A 21,715-nucleotide genomic window follows, 5' to 3' on the forward strand; every position below is an offset into this window, starting at 1 on the left:
GGAATATGAGACAGTAGAGGACCAAGGGCAATGGCTGGAAGACCAGATATGAAATAAGGGATGATAATAAACTGACACAGGGTAAGACTTCAAGTTGTATTACAAAGCTTTAGTAATCAAAATAGTATGGTACTGACACAAAAATGGACACATAGTTAATGGAACAGAATAAAAAACTCAGAAATAAACCCACAACTATATGGACACTTAATCTTCAACAAAGCAGGGAAGGAACATGCAATGGGAAAAGGACAGTCCTTTCAACAAATGGTTTTGGGAAAACTGGACAGCAATATGCAAAAGAAAGAATCTGGACTACTTTCTTACTCCATACACAAAAATAAATTCAAAATGGATTAAAGACCTAAGTGTGAGACCTGAAATCATAAAAAAACCCTAGAAAAGAACAAAAGCAGCACCTCTTTGACACTGGCTGTAGCAACTTTTTTCTAGATATGTCTCCTGAGGCAAGGGATACAAAAGCAAAAATAAACTACTGGCACTACAAAATAAAAAGCTTCCACATAGCAAAGGAAATAATCAACAAAACTAAAAGGCAACCTATGCTATGGGAGAAGATATTTGCAAATGACATATCTAATAAAGGGTTAACATCCAAAATATATAAAGAACTTATAATAACTCAACACCCAAAAAAATGAATAATCCAATTAAAAAATGGTCAAAAGACACGAACAGACATTTCTCCAAAGTAGACATCCAGATGGCCAATAAACACATGAAAAGATGTTCATCATCACTTACCATCAGGGAAATTCAAATCAAGACTACAATGACATACCATTTTACACCTGTCAGAACGGCTAAAATCACAACAGGTATTGGTGAGGATGTGGAGAAAAAAGAACCCTTGTGCACTGTTGGCGGGAATACAAACTGGTACAGCCACTGTGGAAAACAGTATGGAGGTTCCTCAAAAAGTTAAAAATAGAACTACCCTACAATCCAGCAATCATACTACTGAGTATTTACCCAAAGAATACACAAACAGTAATTCAAAGAGATACATGCACATTTATGTTTATAGCAGTATTATTTATAATAGCTAAGATATGGAAGCAGCCCAAATGTCCAACAATTGAAGAATGGATAAAGAAGATATGATATATAGATCTATACACACACACATACACACACACACACACAGGAATATTATTCAGCCATAAAAGAATGAAATCTTGCCATTTGCAACAACATAGATGTAGCTACAGAGAATAATGCTAAGCAAAATAAGTTAGAGAAAGGCAAATACCATACCCTTGCACTCATATGTCGAATTTAAGAAACAAAACAAACAAGCAAACGGGGAAAAAAGAGAGACAAACCAAGAAACAGACTCTTAATTATAGAGAACAAACTGATGGACACCAGAGGGAAGGTGGGTGAAATAGGTGATAGGAATTAAATAGTATACTTATCATGATGAGCACTGGGTGATGTTTGGAAGCATGAATCACTATGTTACACACCTGAAATTAATATAACACTGCACAGCTGACTAACTGGAATTAAAATAAAAACTTAAAAAAGAAAGAAACAGGGTGGGAGCAGGAGAGATGGTGACAAGTAGTGGATTCTGGATATATATATATATATATGTATATATATATATAAAAAAGATTTTATTTTTTGAGAGAGAGAGCACGCACATGAGAGGGGGGAGGGGTAGAGGGACAAGAGGGAGAAGCAGACTCTCCGCTAAGCAGGGAATCTGAAGTGGGGCTCGATCCCAGGACCCTGGGATCATGACCTGAGCTGAAGTCAGACACTTAACCAACTGAGCCACCCAGGCACCCCGATTCTGGATATATTTTGAAGAATGGAAAGAACTTACTGACTGATGAGTAGAGACAAAGAGGAATCAAGATAATTATTAGAGGCTATGATCTAAGCCAGTGCTTCTCAAACTTTACTATGCATCAGAATCTGTAAGAGAGCATTAAAACAGATTGTCAGGCCTCATCTCCAGAGTCTCTGATTCAGTAGTTCTGGAAGTGGAGTCTGAGACACACTGGCCTGCCAACAGGAAAAACAAATTACTGAGCTAGGAAAAACAGCAGAGATGAGAAAAACCGAATATGGAGTTCAACTTTGAACATACTAAATTTGAGATGTTCCAGTATCACCTCTGTGTTATTTTCCCCCCAAAACCCATGGCCTCAATCTAATCATGGAAAAACATCACATATACTCAAACTGGAAGACCATTCTACAAGGTATCTAGACCAATACTCTTCAAAAAGTCATCAAAGCCTGAAGATCACAGACGGAAAGGGACTAGATGAGATCCTGGAACATTTGTGGAAAGACTGGTGAAATCTGAATAAAGTCCATAGCTTAGCTGGTGGCACTGCACCAATGTTAATTTCTTTCTTTTGATAACAGTCCCATTGTACCATGGCTACGTTGGATGTTAACATTAGGGAAAGCTAGAGGGAGGGTGTGAGAGCTCTCTGCATGATCTTTGAACTTCTTATAAGCCTAAAATTATTTCAAAATAAAAAGTTTTTAAAAATTAAGATGCCTATATTAGATATCTAAGTAGTGATGTCATATAGGTAGTTGGATATTAACTCTGAAAATGAAGCAGTCCAGGCTGAGGATATAAAATGAAAAATTACCAGTGTATAAATGGCATCTAAAACCATACCACTACTTGAGATTACCAAGGAAATGAGTTATTACAGAAAAGGTCCTAAGACGATCTTTAGTGGGCTAGGGAGATAAGGAGAAACTAAAAAATGGTCTAAAAATGATGGCTAGTGAGATAGAAGACGAGAGAGTGGTGTCCCTATGCTAAGTGAAGGAAACATTTCATGAAGAAGGAAATAAGCAACTGTTTTCAATGCTAACTTGACTGAAGATTGATGTGGGATTAGAAATGTGGTCATTTGTGAACAAAAGCTATTTTAGTGGAGTGGTAGCATAACACTACTAGACCATGCACAACCTTTACACAGATTTAAGCAATGCCCCTCCTGAAGACACTTCCATCTCTTACAAAACTGTCATGTATTATGCTTTCATGAGAACAAGAAATTTAGTGCCACCTGCTGGAAAACCAGTCACAAATATGTGATCATTGTCCTCTTGAATGTGGCACTCTTGTGCATACACAACCTGCACAATCATACATAGCAGCTTAGTTGGCAAAGTCTGATTAGAATGGGTTCAAAATAGAATGAGAAGAAAGAGGAGACAGTATAGACAATTCTTTCATGGCAAGGAGTTTGGTGTAAGTGGAACAAGGAAATGGAATAGCCAAAAAGGGAGGCAGATTCAAGAGAGGGTTTCTCTTTTAATGATGTTAGGTATCACAGACTGTTTCTGTGCTGATGAGAATATTCCAGTAGAGAGGGGAAAATGATGCTATAGCACAAGAAGGGAGAATTGCTGAAATGATGTTATTGAGTAGCTAGGAGTCAAGATCTAGTAGACAAGTGAAGAGGTAGGCTTCATTTTTTTATATTTTTTTAAGATTTTATTTATTTGAGAGAGCGCGAGTGAGCGGGGGGAGGGACAAGCAGACTCCCCACTGAGCAGATGCCTGACGTGGGACTTGATCCCAGGATCATGACCCGAGCGGAAGGCACATGCGTAAGTGACTGAGACACCCAGGCGTCCCAAGAGGTAGGCTTTAAATAAAAGAATGGATAGTTAAGCTAGTGAACAGCAGGAAAAGCAGAGTACGTATGACCAAATGGAGATAACTTAATTGAGAAGATGATGATTAATTGAGAAGATGATGGGTATATACTGAAGATCTCTTTTGGTTGCTTCTTTGCTCAATAAAGTAGGAAGGAAGGTCATTAATGGACAGTGAGGAGTGAGAAGTGTGGAAGTGGTGGAAGTTTGAAAGAAGAGAAATTCCTGCCAGCATCACATCAGAGTGTTTAAGGAAATGTGATAGGATTTCAGGCAGCACTAAAGATCTACATGAGCTCAGGGGCCAAAATTTAAAGTGAGACCATTCAACAATGTTGCATTTTACATTGTCCATCTACATGTACCGTAGACATAGCTGGATTTAACCAGGATTGAATCCAGGATTTAACTAGAGGTGTACAACAGGAGAAGGGTCAAGAAATGTGAGGGTATGTACAAAGGAATAATTATAAATGACTGTGTGTAAGAAGTGAGGAATAAGGAGGTGCTCTGGTAGATATTCAACAAGTAATGAGATGAATTTAAAAAGCAGCTATCAGTACAAGCCTCCCCAATCTTTAACTTAAAAACTTGCAGTGATTGCCCCAGGCCTCCTTACCAAATAGAAACTCCTCAGCACTGATCTCCAATGCCTTTGCATACCACACAAATACTTTTAACTGCTATTGCTCTAACATACCTGGTAAGCTCCACTTAAAGTGATAACTAGGATATTCTAAAGTTCCCAAATCTCCCCAAGTCTTTCTAAAGACTTCCAAAGGTTTTGATGGTGGCATTCCCAGAAAGAATTAATTTAAGTTGTTGAATGTAGTTCTTATCTCTGAACTCCTACAGTTTATAATTAAATAATCCCTGAAGCTAATAGCTGGGCTACAAACACAGCTTTGTTATAGAAAATTCTTCTATGTAATTGTACATATTCTAGTGGTATTTTACATCCTGGGATGTTTTCTATAATTTCTCTGGATACTGCTCTAACCAATTTCACAAGACAAATCAGGCAATCAATTGTCTTCCTATTATCATCTCTTACCTTTCATTCTTTTTTTTCTCCACCCACCCCTAATATTAATATTAACAATAATCAGTTATTAGTCAATAGACCAGACCCTTATTAAAGAATCTCCAACTTCTCACAAATCCTAACCACACACTGGGTATAGCTCATTTCTTCTTTATTAAAATTACTTAAAAACAAAACAAATGAGAATTCCTTTAAGCATAAAAAATTAGATCTGCAGCTGTTAAACCTGTTTTTAAGAGGAGGAGGTATAGGTTTATTACACCACTAAGGAAGTCTTCAGTCACACTCCTGGAGAATGTTGTTCTCCAAGTCAGATATCTACTCTCTGTGCCAATATACACAAAATGTTGGCCAGCTCTCAGGAACAAAATGTAAAAGTTCACTCGAGCACCATCACCTAGAATTAAGGCCACAGCTTGTTGTTAGGAACACAAAAGCTTAGGTAATTATCTAATAATAAAAAACTGTGAGAACAATTCCTTCAGGAAAAACAGGAGCACTTGTTTTTCTGCTTCAGTATAAAAATAAAAATATATCATTAAAAAAGCCACAGAAAATTTTTTTTCTTTCACCAATTTCTTTTGAAATTTTCTCTTCTCTTTATTAATTCTCCAAGAAGGCTAATATATTCCCCACCAACCCCACATGCTTAAAGCAGCTAAAATGTACACAGTAGCAAGAATTGAAGAAATGAAGTTATATAACACATATTCCAGTGAAAGTGACATGCTTCATTGCCCTAGTATTTCTATCACCAAAGTTAATGTCAAGCGGGTGAAATAAAGTTCTCACAATGATTTCACATGACTAAAGTAAAAAGCTAATTTATATGAACAAAGATGAGAAATTTCTATGTTCTTCAAAAAAGGGAGCTGAGCTTTCCAACAAGGGCCTGGCAAAATGGCTCCCACAAAGAAGAGTGATGAGAAGAAAGGCCGTTCTGCCATCAACAAGGCAGTGACCAGAGAATACACCAACATTCACAAGTAGATCCATGGAGTGGGTTTCAAGAAGTGTGGCCCTCAGGCACTCAAACAGATCCGAAAATTTGCCATGAAGGAGATGGGAACTCCAGATGTGTACATTGACACCAGGCTCAACAAAGCTGTCAGGGCCAAAGGAATAAGGAATGTTCCATACCGTATCTGTGTGCAATTGTCCAAAAAATGTAACAAGGATGAAGATTCACCAAACAAGCTCTACACATTGGTCACCTCTGTACCTGTCACTGTTTTCAAAAATCTACAGTTAATGTGGATGAGAACTAATTGCTGATTGTTACAAATAAAGGTATAAAACTGAAAAAAAAGGGGGGGTGGGGAGGTGAGAAAAAATACTGTAAGATTCATAATAAACAGAAAGGATCTGACAAATCACATTTTATACTGAGACAAAAGCATACAGAGAGAGACACACAGAAAGACACACACACAGAGGTTTCCCCACCCCAGAAGTTATCTTCAAATTCTATCCCTTATGTAGAAGCATCTCACATGGAACCACTGACAATTCTGGAATTCTGATGATGTGGTATAATTTATGTTAAAATACCAGAAGGAAGTATGTGGTGGTAAAGAGATTAAGTGTTATTGGATTTTATTTTTGCAAATCCATATGATAAGCCCTATATACCAAGGATATAAAATAAATTAATGCAACTTAATATTACTATTTTCAGACCCAATATTCAAAGCCTAACACACAAAATAATGGCCTTTCAAGCAATGAACTATGGTTTAGAAATGAAGCATATGCTCCAACCAAAACAGTTAAAAGTACCATGGTTCAAATGATTACTGCTCCCACCATCAGTACATGCTGCACTAATATGGACAACCATCTCCCCACTTTTTCAGTTTACTTCTGTGAATACATAATAAAGGGATCAAAGCTGAGGATTAGTCTTCTCATTCCTATGAGGCCAGTCATCACAACAGTCTTATATTCCTCCTGAAACCCAAGACACCGTAATCCTCCACTCCTTTCCACCACCCCCTTCATCTATTTTCCTGTTTTGGCAAAATGGAAAGATGAAATGCATGACATCAGGATACATAAGTGATAAAGCAAGACTATTAATCAGAATAATATTAGCATATCAACCAAGTAAATATGCAAAAATCTAGTAAATAAAAGAAACTACCATAATTAAGGTCCAGTTCATTGTTTTATCTCATGAAACAAGCTGTCTGCCTGCCCTTCACTCAGAAGACACTTCATTTTTATATTCTGACACGTCTTTTACATCTTAGACAAAGATTCACCCAAGGGTTACAAACAATATTTCCTGGGTCAGTACTTCAAATAAATTTTAGAAGTCCCCCTAAAAAAAGATTTGAATTATATTGATGATATTAAAATCTTAGAATGTTTGTGTAAGGGGCGCCTGGGTGGCTCAATTGGTTAAGTGTCTGCCTTCGGCTCAAGTTATGATCCTGGGGTCCTGGGATCGAGCTGGCATCGCATAGCATCAGGCTCCCTGCTCAGCAGGGAGTCTGCTGCTCCCTCTCCCTCGGCCTGTCTCCCCCGCTTGTGCTCTTCTCTCTCTCTCAAATAAATAAAATCTTAAAAAAAAAACAACAAAAAACCCACAAATGTTTGTGTACTAGTTATTTTTTCAAACAGACATATACACCACAAGACAAATAAAGTTTGTTTTTCTCTGCAAATCCATTTAAGAGTATATATATGATTACCCTATCAAGGTCAAAAGGGTTAGACTATACTCAGACAGGTATAAGCCTTTGAAGTGGTTTTACCATCAAAAGAAATAATTATCATAAGAGCTTGTTTATGTTCATGTGTGAAAGTGTAAAGATCACTAGCTTTGCTGTGTTTCTGTAAGGTTCTCTGTCTTTAAAAGTACAGATGAAACATAACCAACCTAATTCAAGATGTTAAAATTAATTATGTTAAATAAAATTAAGCAAAGCACTGAAGTTGAATCACATGGTCCTGGAGTTCTGTGCTGTTGGCTCCATCTGATCAGAAAGATAGTGACCAAGTAAGGTACTTCTGGAGAATATTAGTTCCCTAATCTAGAATGTATGACCACTTACCCTTTAAGCATAATAAAATGCAGAATATAAATAAGTTGGTGACGATTTATTTAATTTAGGATTATTCTTCATAGCTCTGGAAACATGTATATCTTGAAAATATCAGTAGCAAGAATAGTCACAATATTTGATATGAAATCCTAGATCATAGAGAAACTTGTAAAAAATAAACAGATTTGATTCTACTACCATTCAGTCTTAGCCTTTTACTTCCCCCACCCCCTGCGCACTGCCTTCTCTCCCTACCATCCCTCCAATCTAGTTTCTATCATCAGGACTTTACAAATGAACTATAATATAACAAGGTTTTCAAAGAAAGAATAATCATGAGGGGGCGCCTGGGTGGCTCAGTCGTTAAGCGTCTGCCTTCAGCTCAGGTCACGATCCCAGTGTCCTGGGATCGAGCCCCGCATCGGGCTCCCTGCTCGGCGGGAAGCCTGCTTCTCCCTCTCCCACTCCCCCTGCTTGTGTTCCCTCTCTCACTGTCTCTCTCTCTGTCAAATAAATAAAATCTTTAAAAAAAAAAAAAAAAAGAATAATCATGATGTGATTCTTCCATCACTTAAATATAACAGAACTGATTAACTCAAATTCTAGTATAGAAATGACCACTTTCAATGTAAACTGAAGATCTTACTCTATTACTCTATTACAATCCTTCCCTATTTCCTGAAGTTAAGATTCTGCTAAGATATACATATAAGGCATTGCTCAGCAGTCTAATCTTCAGATTTCAAGATTAATTTTAGGGTACAAAAAAGTCAAACCTTGGGACTTTCTAAAGACCTAAAAAGCTTTATTATTACACTTCTTTGGTTTCTATTACAGAAACAGTCATTTCTTAATCATATTCACACCCATGAATCTTTTCCTGAATGACACAAACCAGAGTTTTTGTGCTAAAATGTTATGATGCAAATTCCCTGCTTTAAAGAAAAAAATACCATCAATAATACCTGACAATTATAATCTGAGCTATGTAAAGTCTAAACCAACTCTGAAGGATATACATTAGTGGCCATTTTTAAGCATGCTTTATGATGATAAGACTTAGGGAGGGAGCTGGGTTATTTAAGATATGGACCTGTTCATATTTACAGGATGTGCTAAAGAATACTTTGAGCTTCTGTCTCCTTAAAACAATTGTGATAGGGGTGCCTGGGTGGCTCAGTCAGTTAAGCGTCTGCCTTCGGCTCAGGTCATGATCCCAGTGTCCTGGGATTGAGCCCAGATCTGGCTCTCTGCTCAGCAGGGAGCCAGCTTCTCCCTCTCCCTGCCGCTCCCCCTGCTTGTGCTTGTGCACGGGCACACGCACGCTCTGTCAAATAAATAAAATCTTAAAAAAAAAAAAGTTGGTGATAAAATCACAGACTGAAACCTGTCTATAGATTTCATTCCTAGATCTTACTTAATTTTGCTTACTTCTATTTTCTAATGACAAGTTGTATTCTATTTGCAACCAACAGTCCAGTAATAAAGCCCTCTGAAACCTGTATCTAGCAGAGAGGGATTAGACCAACCTCGGAAGTAAACAGGATTATATATGGGTTAGGTTGTTTATAATAAAGTTTCATTATCTTGAATTATTATTATGAATTCTCAGACTATAATATATCTTCAAATTACCATATACATAGTTTTAAGGTTTGTTAAAATTTCTAAAAACTACAGAAAGGCAAAAGAAATGCTTCCCTTGTATCAGTTCCCATTACATTAGAAATGTACTTTTTTCAGATAATCTGCCTTTATGAATTAAATCAAAGAGCTTAGATGATTACATTCGAAGTTCATAAAGGACCAAAATAGTAATATATCCAATCCATTTGAAAGCGATATGGTTTGGGCTTTACTAAAGGTTGTACAAGGCTAGATTACGAGGCTGCTGCAAACCTGGGAAATCTACCAGATGCATAAGATGAAAAAGAGAAAATGAAAAGACAAAAGTAAATACATTTTCCATTTTGTACAACCATTCAGTAGTAATGTAACTAAATTTAGTTAACCACTAGTTAACTAGTTAATCATGCAAAAGTAACCGGTTTATCTCTTTACATGAATCACATTACTTTCGGTAAATTAAAATACTTGTTAAAAAGTAAAAGTGCTTTTAATTAAAAATTACATTTATTATGACTATAGAATCTTAGGCACTTAACTGAAATTAAGGCATGGGTCACTGTAGAAGTATTAAAAATGGTACAGAAAAGCAGCTTTATCAAAGTATCATATCACCAAAGGCTGATACATCGTGCCTGGACCATGCTTCCTTCTCACTTGTGATTAGTGTGTCTTATTCTTTTCACCTCAATCTATTTGGATGGCATGGGGTGAGAGGATAACAGGCAGCTTTTACACAAACACAAACCTTCTCCTGAGACATCTTCTGAGTGATGTATTAACATGTTAAAATCATGAAAAACCTTTCCAAAATTACAATGATATATACATACCCTTTCAATACAAAAGCATTGTCATTATCATTGATGGCATACAGCTTTCTTCACATTCTTTTTCCTTTCACAGAAGAATTCAATTACAAACAACACTACACAAGTAGTGACTCAATATAAAGTAATTTCTGCCAAATTCTCCTAACGTGATCAATCCTCTATGTATGGAAAATGTATACCATCAACTTGCATGACAAAGAGTCCCAGTGTCTAACGGGCTTAACACTCATATCTCAGTCATGGCTGCATGGCCGGGAAAATGAACACCATGATGGACTCCTGCATTCTTCACATTGTGCTCATGGACAAAGTCAGTGTAGTTTCTATGTGTAGGCTGGGGTGGGGACAAGGCCCTTGTGTTCCACTGGTTTCCACCACGTTGACAGCAGTCACTGGCAGCAGAGAGCCTGGATGGTTGGGGAGTGGGAGGGGAGCACAGTTAGTCAACAGGAATAGGAGAAAATGGATGTGTAAGAGGTAATAAAGGAGAAAGGCAGTGTGACCAGCATGCACCACTGCTATGAGTAGTTATTGACATTTACTCCATGCAATGACTTACAAGAATGGGAGTGGGGGAGGTAGAATCCACAAAGTTATATGTAGTGGAAAAGCTCAATATGGAAATATGAGTAAGTAATTAGAGTCAGTTAAGTGAATTAAATAACGAGGAAATTTCACAGAAAACAAAATACTCTATCTGTCCCTGATGTTGGTACCAAAATCAAAGTTAAAAATATTGTTTGAAGTTCTAATGAGAAGGAAAAAATATTTATGATCTAATTTAATTCAAATATTTAAAAGGACACTTCTACATTATGGACAAAGGCACATACAGAAAAGAGCAACTATGAAAATTATTCCCCAAATTAAGTGATTTCACAAAACTGAAATCCAGGAAACAAAATTCAGAAAGAAGATTAAAAAAACAAAAAACAAAAATTACATTGATGTAATTTTACATCAATGTTTCCAATTAACAATGGAGAATCATTGTTCCTTCTATAATCAAAGTTCACAGGACCTCAGAATCAAATTCATTAATTTCTATAAATTCATTAATTTCTAAATTCATTTAGAATTCAATTAGAATTCATTAATTTCTATAAATTCATTAATTTCTAAATTCTATAATCAAAGTTCACAGGACCTCAGAATCAAATTCATTAATTTCTATAAATTCATTAATTTCTATAGCACTGTGTGATAAGGGTATCTTACTATACTTACTAAACTGTTCCTTGGAGGGGCTTACAATTTCATCACATACAGATAATGTGATGAAATTGTAACTGTTCCTTGGAGGGGCTTACAATTTCATCACATACAGATAATGTGATGAAATTGTAACTGTTCCTTGGAGGGGCTTACAATTTCATCACATACAGATAATGTGATGAAATTGTAAGCCCCTCCAAGGAACAGTTTAGTAAGTATAGTAAGATACCCTTATCACACAGCGCTATAGAATAGGCCTATAGAACTATGAGAGTGAAGCATGCATACAAGCAATTCCTGGTTAGAAATAATTAGATCCTCCAGTAGAAAGAAACATTTGTCACAGTTCAGAAAATCAAGGTTTTGCAACACAGCAAAAAGGGCAGCACATATTTAAGATAATTATAAAGAAAAAAAAAATCAACCCAATTATAAAAGATGTCTAAGGATAAATTTTTAAATACAGTATTTTTCTAACTCAACTAAAACATGAATCCTCATCTTTTTTTCCTTAAGGAAACTGAAATTAACTAAAAGGATTTTTCAGAACAAACTTGAATGCTTTTTTACAATAAAATCATCTTTTCTTCAATAGATATATAATTTGTTCATCAGATCTATCCCATAAAATTCATGACCCTCAATATATGGTCTCTGAAAATTTAGGAAATTAAGTTAGGTTTATATTCTCCCTGATATATGCAAGATTTCCCAAATATTATTCAGTTTTGTTTTTGTTGTTTTTAAATGGTTTAATGGATGTAATACATAAATTGTTTCTCCAAAGGTGATGCTCTAAATATCGGATAATTCTACATTATTGATAAACCAAATCATTCACTGAAATAATGGTGTCATTTAGAAGACATCAGTGAGAGAAAGCTAAAGAACTGAACGTGAAGTAGGTTTAGATTAAAATGGTTAGAAGTTATCTACCTGATAATAGTCTGTTATTCTGCCCAATTGTTCAAACCTTGGGAGCATTTCCAAATTTTATTAACTCATCACTTTCTAAAGGAGGACTGTTTTATATTCATTTAAGAGCATTAATAACAATAAATGCATGCAGAAACAAAAAGTGAAATATAGAATGCACTTTAAATTCAGGCTAGGGAATCCACTGGCTCCAAGACAGAACAGTTCTATATTCAGTTCCATGCCACTGCTGACATACACTGAGGCTCATGAGGTTTTCAGGATCACCATTTTACTCCATTTCCACAAAGGAGGTCTCAGCACAAGTATATAATGGAAGGACACACAGCTCCAAATTTTCCATTTTCCTTAAAATTAAATACTCTCAGATTCAGTATTGTCTCTTTTAAAGGCTGTGTCAAAGGAACTACGGAGTGCCTAATAAATCAAATTAAATAGATTTAAATATGTGCCCATTAAAATTATAAAACTCAATAAAGATTTAGTGTCATAATATAGTATGCAAACCCCCTCCCAGATTCTCATTCCATATTAATATAAAAGGTAAGCAGGTACACTAAGGGAGTTCTTTTATAGGTGAAGTCTGGTTTCCTTGCCAATAGGATTTGGTGGTAACATCAAGGCCATAAAACATAGCTGCTTACTGGAGCTGTGTTTTCAATAAGAAACTGAAGAAACTCTTTTTAATGGCTTAAAAAAATAAAGACTAAAATTTGATATTTAGAAGCCTCACTGTTCATACTTTAAGTGTGTGCCCACATGCGCACACACACACAAAGTACCCCTCTACCACACTCTCAGGTAAAAGGAAAAGAAAAAAATAGTAAAGAAAAAAAAAATCCCTCAATCTTAGAAACTAATCAAGTTATTTGGAACTGAAGTAAAAATACGCCCAACCACGAAACAGCAAAGCATCTTGCAAGTTAGTTAAGCCAAAATAACAGTGAAAAACAATTTCATAGCAAAGACTGAAAATAATCACCAACCACTGTTGACCCACCACCATGAAGGAAGAACTGGTTGCACAGAAAGCTGACCAAAACCTTGAGATCACCACAGAAACTCATTAGATTTCAGGGACTAAACAAACTAAGAGCAAGAGAAAAAGAGAAAAATCCTATGAATTATCAAAGTTCATTTCATAGACACACAACTTGAACAGATGCAACCAACATGACCATTCAACCAAATAATTCCCTCCAAGCCACATACATTTATTTGGGAAATGATGAACCCTACTGATTACACTCCAATAAGCCACAAAGTATTCATATTTGTGTACTAATTATGAATGTAAAAAAAAAGACCCTGGAAATCTAAACAAAGTACCTTCTCTGTCATCAGATTATCTCTCCATCCCCCAAAAGCATTAAAATATTTTTTTTAGATTATAATCTTGTTTCCCTTTTGGCTTATCTTCAGTTTTTAATGAAAAAACACATCCAAAGCACTAGCATTATGTTGTGTGGAATAACATATGATGAACTTATTTTCCTTATTGATCTGAAAAAAGGTTCTACTGACTAGCATTGAAGTCCTTTTCAACAGAGAACCACCCACCACTTCCAATCATGCTAACCAAAATAAGGAGAGATGTCTGATTTCTTCAATTAAATAATTGCATTCCCTTCTTCATACATATCCTTTATTTTCCCAATCCCAGTATGACTGTTTAATAATATGTTTCTGTTCAGCTTACAAATATGAATAATTTGCTTTCAATCATATTTAAAGTCTTCTAAGATTATGGTTGGGAATTTAAAATACCATTAAGCAAGCAACATTTTATTCCAGTTTAAGGAGTGAACAAACCATTTCCTGTCATGCTGGTCTAATCCAGGATTCCTTGGAAGATTCTCTATCTCTGCCAGCACAGGACCAGAGGGAACAGAAGGAATCCCAGGCAGAGTAGACCTCACACACCAAGCCTGTGGATTATAAAATTATAAAAATCATCTATTTTGCCTAGATAAAAGATTTCTTCACCAATAAACAGAACATTAAAATGGAATACTATCGGGGCGCCTGGGTGGCTCAGTCGTTAAGCGTCTGCCTTCGGCTCAGGTCATGGTCCCAGGGTCCTGGGATCGAGCCCCGCATCGGGCTCCCCGCTCGGCGGGAAACCTGCTTCTCCCTCTCCCACTCCCCCTGCTTGTGTTCCCTATCTCGCTGTGTCTCTGACAAATAAGTAAATAAAATCTTTAAATAAAATAAAATAAAATAAAATAAAATAAAATGGAATACTATCAACAAACATAGTGCAAACAAATGCTTGAATGTTATGTACTACCTCAGAGATAGATAATAATCTAACTAAATATTAATATCTTATTCATTAAATAGGATTTACAGGAACAGAAAATGTTCTATAGAGCACCTATTCTATTTACAACATCTCAGATAATAACAGAGGGTTTCATTATCTACTTTACAGATTAAAAAAAAGAAAACGCACAAAACCGTCCCAAAGTTACACCACTATGAAAATTCAATTAATAATACCACTATTTGTCATAATTAACTAGTGTTCTAGTGTTTAGAAGCTTAGTATGATCTCACCTGTTGGGAGCCGTTACTCTGAGTTGAAACATTATTGTGAACACTGTAATGGGGAAAAATATCTATTAAAAAAACCATATATAAAATTCGAGGGCTTCACATTGTAAGATTATACATACAGTAATGAAAGTAGTTTTATTTTTAAAGGCATTGTTTTGTTGCAAATAAAGAAAAAATTACTGTTGGAACCTAAAACTAAAATGTAAGATGCCCAGAAAACATTTGCTTTTATAGACAAATACTTGTTTTTCTATAATCTGCTCCTTTGAAATTTCCATATACCTGTATTTTAATTGTGCTTTAAATGTGTAGTTCACTACTAATCTTGTTTATTCATTGGACAGTATCTGTCAAAGATGCAAAATGAAGAGCAACACAAATGATACCTTAAATTCAAGGCATTGAGCACAAATATCCACATAAACTTATCTGTCACTTCTTTTGTATATTCCTACCCTCTCAAGATTTTCCACTGTCAGCAGCAGCTCAACATTTTATAACTTAAAAGGCCTTAGTATAAACTTAAAGTCAGAAACCTCTCTGTATGCTTTCTACTCCAAATGATTTATAAGTATGTTTTTAAATTTTTAGTTTAGGCTGTATTCATTCCCCTCCTCCTTCGCTTTCCCACAAAAAAGCACTTAAAAAACAATCTAAAACAAAATAATAAAAACAAACCTCAGAACAGCTAAAAAAGAGAATATTCAATGAAATAATTCAAAGATGACATATTATCACAACAAAATGATGGGAATAAAGAGTTTATGGACATCACTACATCAAAAACTAATGATGTAATGTATGCTGATTAACATAATATAATAAAAAAAACTACATCAAAAACTAATGATGTAATGTATAGTGATTACCATAACATAATAAAAAAAAAAGTTTATGGACTTCAGAACTTCTAACATAAGCATACATGTATCCTGAGGTAAAAAATTCAACTAAGGTAACTGAAAATATGTTCAAAGTTTTATACATATATATAGACACACACACACACACACACACACACACAATTCCTGGAAAGTGAGAAAATAATCTACAGATTTAATGAGAGCACTATGTTCCAGGAAAATGAGACAGGGAATTAAATTCATTCAATCCCTTACTGGATAAGGAAAGAATACTTAAGGTACCCCAAGGAGATTAAAAGGAAATCACTGCCAATATCTGGCTGGCACAGACCTCCTCATAGAAATATTCAAGAATATTATACCCAGGGACACCTGAATGGCTCAACTGGTTAAGCATCTGCCTTCGGCTCAGGTCATGATCCCAGGGTGCTGGGATCGAGTCCTGCATCAGGCTCCTTGCTCAGCAGGGAGTCTGCTTCTTCCTCTGCCTCTCCCCCTGCTTGTGCTCTCTCTCTCGGACAAATAATATCTCTTTAAAAAATAATAATATTATACCCAGCCAAGAGGTCATTCTAGTAAAAGGGAATGGCCAGGGGTGCCTGGGTGGCTCAGTTGGTTAAGGATCTGCCTTCAGTTCAGGTCATGATCTCAGGGTCCTGGGATCAAACCCCATGTCAGGCTCCCTCCTCAGCTTGCTCTGTCTCACATAAATAAAATCTTAAAAAAAAAAAAAAACAGAAAAGAAAAGAAAAGACAAAAGGAAATGGGCAAAGCTTCTCAAATCAAACTCTGAATACAGCATCTAGGAGCCTTTCTCAGAGGGGTGGGAGCAAAACAATCTGATGAAGGACAACCAATTAAGAAAACTCAAGAACGAAGAGGCTGGGGCGCCTGGGTGGCTCAGTCGGTTAAGTGTCTGCTTTCGGCTCAGGTCATGATCCCAGAGTGCTGGGATCGAGCCCCACCATCAGACTCCCTCCCTGAGTCTGCTTCTCCCTCTGACCCTCCCTGCCCACCCCCACTCATGCTCTCTCTCTCAAATAAATGAATAAAATCTTAAAAAAAAAAAAAGAATGAAGAGGCCTTGCTAAAGGCTATGTGATGAGAAGTGAATCAATTTTATATCTTATTTTTTATTACCTACATCTTATCACAAGTTAAGTCACCAGAACTTGCAGTAGCATTGCCTGGATTCCAAGCTGTACCACTACCACTAGTTCTATTCTCTAAACTTCAGGTTCTTCATTTGCATGAAACTGTTAGGAGGATTAAATGCATTAATACTAGCAAAACACAAAGAACAGTGATAAATAAAACTGACCAAAAAAAAAAAAAACTGTAAAAAAAAATACTGGTTAGTGTATAACTGTTGTCAAGACATTTGCAAAGAATATACCTGTCAGGCATGATTTCTTTGGACTAATGCTGCTGCTCCCAGAACACATTATGCTAGTTTAAGTAACCCATAATCCCAGATATTATGAAATCTCATCCAACCTGCTTGGCTGGATGATCCCCTTGGTTACTCTTTGAAGCTTTTCCTTTAACTGAGAATAACTCCAGCAAGTGATAAATAAAAGATGAATAGTAACATGAAAAAAAGTGCTTATGTGATCTTAATGGGATCACAGCCCCCTTTTCAAATAATTTGAAATGTAGAAAGCACTATTTTCTCATAATTACACATTCTTTCACTTCCACTAACACAAAAGTAGGAATGAATACTTCTCATTACTGATCTAATCCAAGCCTCCCCTTTCAAAGGACCACCTGTAATAACTGACCCCTTTTGCTCTTATGCTCTCTGTATTCATCACTTCCTCCTCCGTTCCTTCTTTTTCCTCTTTTCCGTCTTCAAGATTCTGTCAGCTAAGCCTGTACAAAAAGTATTAATCACTGAAATGTGATCTATCCTTTAAAATGTCACCTCTTCTTAGGATACTTTATACTAGTCAACACTCAGGGAATAGTTAGGAAATAAAATAGTATAAGGAAAACCGCTGACATCAGCCAATTTAAAAACCTGTTACTCAAATAGGCACATTACAAGGTCAAGAAGCTTTTAGGTCAAATAGCTGTGCTTTTTCAAACAGTACTGTTTTCCATGGTTCACTGGAGCAAAACTGTTCATGCAAACAGAACTACAAGGGCAAAAATGAAAGGGCATTCATGCCAGTCCAAACTCAGGTTCTCTCAAGCAGTGTTATGAAGAGTGGTAAATAACCTTCAGGAGAGCTGGGTCCCCCTCTACATTTCACATCTAAAAGTTTATTGTAAAAAATTATAACAATAAAGTATCATTGCTTAAATATCCCATTTCTGTTGTGTTTTCCAGAGCCAAATGCATTTTTTCCTTTTATTTTTTTTCTTTTTATTAACATACAGTGTATTATTTGTTTCAGGGGTACAGGTCTGTGATTCATCAGTCTTACATAATTCACAGCGCTCACCATAGCACATACTCTTCCCAATGTCCATCGCCCAGCCACCCCATCCCTCCCAACCCCCCTCCACTCCAGCAACCCTCAGTTTGTTTCCTGAGATTAAGAGTCTCTTATGGTTTGTCTCCCTCTCTGGTTTCATCTTGTTTCATTTTCCCTCCCTTCCCCTATGATCCTCTGCCTTGTTGCTCAAATTCCTCATATCAGTGAGATCATACGATACTTGTCTTTCTCTGACTGACTTATTTCACTTAGCATAATACCCTCTAGTCCCATCCACATAGTTGCAAATGGCAAGATTTCATTTTTTGATGGCTGTGTAATATTCCAGTGTGTGTGTGTGTGTGTGTGTGTGTACCCCACATCTTCTGTATCCATTCATCTGTTGATGGACATCTAGGCTCTTTCCATAGTTTGGTTATTGTGGACATTGCTGCTATAAACATTGGGGTGCATATGCCCTTTTGGATCACTACATTTGTATCTTTGGGGTAAATACCCAGTAGTGCAATTGCTGGGTTGTAGGGTAGCTCTATTTTCAACTTTTTGAGGAACCTCCATACTGTTTTCCAGAGTGGCTGCACCAGCTTGCATTCCCACCAACAGTGCAGGAGGGTTCCCCTTTCTCCGCATCCCCGCCAACATCTGTCCTTTCCTGACTTGTTAACTTTAGCCATTCTGACTGGTGTGAGGTGGTATCTCATTGAGGTTTTGATTTGGATTTCCCTGATGCCGAGTGATGTTGAGCACTTTTTCATGTGTCTGTGAGCCAAAAGCATTTTTCAAGCAAAGATAATAAAACTTAGTTATTAAAATTAAATTAATCTTAATTCTAAGAAAGAGACTATATAGTCATACTTAAGTTTTTGGTCAGAAATGTGTATTTCCAAAAAAAAAAATTTTTTTTTTAAAGATTTTATTCATTTATTTGAGACAGAGAGACAGAGAAAGAATGCACGCAAGCATGAGTGGTAGGGAGGGTGGGGAGAGGTAAGGAGGAGCAGAGGAAGAAGCAGACTCCCCGATGAGCAAGGAGCCCAATGTGGGGCTCGATCCCAGGACCCTGAGATCATGACCTGAGCCAAAGGCAGACACTTAACTGACTGAGCCACCCAGGCGCCCCTCAAAAAAATTGTAAAGGACAAATTCTTGCAAATAAAAACCTTAATTTTTCAACTACATATTATTGCTTGAATACTTTGTTTACATTTTGGTAAATTCACCAGGTTATCTTTCTTATTTTAAGCTCTAATATTCTGTCCCAGCCTCCCTTTCAGGTAAGCAAGATATAATCCATTAAACAAAAAACAAACAAAATAGTTCAAAAAGTACAGAATACCTCTAACATTTCTCCATCATTTTTCTTAAAAGCATAGCTTATAAATAACTACAATGAAAGTAAAAGTGTACAACTCAGGAAAGGCAGAAAACTTTGTTTTTTACCCAATTAAAAATTCACAATAGAGAGAATAGCTCACTTCCTCCGTACTCTATTCATTATTTTTTAACAGCCTACTGACAGCTAAAGAAACTTCAGGAGAAGTGCTTTTGTGATGAATCACTAATCACAGCCCAACTTTAATGGTTTTCTAAGTGGGCAAAAAAAAAAAAAAAAAAAAAAAAAAGAAATAGGGCATCTCAAGGAGAGGCTGACCGTACTCACTCAGTACCCCAAATCAAACGATTTCTCCTTTTGAAGAAGCTCTAGTCATACATCTGCCATATAACAGTAGACAAATTCAAGAGTTAACTAGATTTGCAAGTATGTCCTGAATCTGATACTTCGACAGACATTCCAGGAAACTGACATATACCAACAGCTGAGAAGCACTATATGAAACTATACATTGTAATATGGACTATTAAAATTAATGAGTCATCATCAAAAGTAGAATTTCTGGGGGTGCCTGGGAGGCTCAGTCGTTAAGCGTCTGCCTTCAGCTCAGGTCATGATCCCAGGGTCCTGGGATCTAGCCCCGCATCAGGCTCCCTGCTCAGCCCGGAGCCTGCTTCTCCCTCTCCCACTCCCCCTGCTTGTGTTCCCTCTCTAGCTGTCTCTCTGTCAAATAAATAATAAAGTCTTAAAAAAAAAAAAAGGTAGAACTTCTGGAATGGTGGTTTGAGGACTCTCTCCCCAGTGAAACGAACATTTAGCTGGGGAAAATTATTAAAAAAAAAAAAAAATCATTAAAAAGCATACATCAGGGGGGCGGGGAAGGCGCGGGGCGGGTGTCCATCAACAGATGAATGGATAAAGAAGATGTGGTATATATATACAATGGAATATTATGCAGCCATCAAAAGGAATGAGATCTTGCCATTTGCAACGACGTGGATGGAACTGGAGGGTATTATGCTGAGCGAAATAAGTCAAACAGAGAAAGACATGTATCATATGACCTCACTGATATGAGGAATTCTTAATCTCAGGAAACAAACTGAGGGTTGCTGGAGTGGGGGGTGGGGTGGGAGGGATGGGGTGACTGGGTGATGGACACTGGGGAGGGTATGTGTTCTGGTAAGCGCTGTGAATTGTGCAAGACTGTTGAATCTCAGATCTGTACCTCTGAAACAAATAATGCAATATATGTTAAGAAAGAAAAAAAGAAGAAGAAGAATGTAGCAGGAGGGGAAGAATGAAGGGGGGGAAATCGGAGGGGGAGAAGAACCATGAGAGACGATGGACTCTGAAAAACAAACTGAGGGTTCTAGAGGGGAGGGGGTTGGGAGGATGGGTTAGCCTGGTGATGGGTATTGAGGAGGGCACGTTCTGCATGGAGCACTGGGTGTTATGCAAAAACAATGAATCATGGAACAGTATATCTAAAACTAATGATGTAATGTATGGGGATTAACATAACAATAAAAAAATTAAAAAAAAAAAAAGCATACATCAGTGAATAAACATTTATTCAAGAAAATCTACTAAATCTCAGAGCTGAGTCTAGCATTTGAGTCACAGTTTGCTCTCATTCCCTACTCCCCCAAGTTCAATGTGGTGAAAGCTTTACTCCACATGAGTGTGGCCAAGAAGATGGAACACTCTCCAAGCAACCCACTTAAATCAGCTATTTTAAATATGTGCAGGAACTAAAAAACCAAATCTAAAGAAGTAAGTACGGGAACACTGTCTCCACAAAAAGAAAGTATCATTAAACAGAGAATTTATAGATAAGAATCAAATAGGGAAATTCTTAACTTGAAATGTACAATAACTGAAATATAAAATTAACTGAAAGGCCACAACAGGAGATTTGAGAAGGTGGAAGAATCAATGACTTGAAATGGGTCACCTGAAATTATCTAGTCTGAGTAATAGAAAGAAAAAGAATGAAGAAAAATGAACTCAGATACCTGTGGGACACCATCACATGTAACAACAGGCATGTAATGGGAGTCCCAGAAGGAGAGGTGAGAAAGGAAAAGAGAGATCATTTGAAGAAATAATGGCTGAGAACTTCCCAAATTTGATAAAAGTAAT

General features: G+C 36.6%; 1 protein-coding gene across 9 annotated transcripts in view; it reads right to left on the reverse strand.

The window, feature by feature from the left end:
* Nucleotides 1-21,715, reverse strand: part of EPB41L5 (erythrocyte membrane protein band 4.1 like 5) — a 139,098-nt gene that overhangs the window by 53,789 nt on the left and 63,594 nt on the right. For 8 of the 9 annotated variants that reach the window (XR_013447081.1, XM_078070666.1, XM_036079631.2 and 5 more), the window contains 2 exons: nucleotides 14,931-14,973; nucleotides 14,184-14,299 (listed from right to left, as the gene is read on the reverse strand). Coding sequence is in view for 8 of the 9 variants with exons in the window: in XM_078070666.1 (XP_077926792.1) it covers nucleotides 14,184-14,299; nucleotides 14,931-14,973 (159 nt within the window). In the remaining variant the exon portion in view is untranslated. Of the gene's footprint in view, nucleotides 1-7,801; nucleotides 10,628-14,183; nucleotides 14,300-14,930; nucleotides 14,974-21,715 lie in introns of those variants that run through there. The other variant, XM_036079635.2, reaches the window with a different exon arrangement.

Source organism: Halichoerus grypus, chromosome 4 (assembly GCF_964656455.1).
Source record: "Halichoerus grypus chromosome 4, mHalGry1.hap1.1, whole genome shotgun sequence".
NCBI classification, from domain to species: domain Eukaryota; kingdom Metazoa; phylum Chordata; class Mammalia; order Carnivora; family Phocidae; genus Halichoerus; species Halichoerus grypus.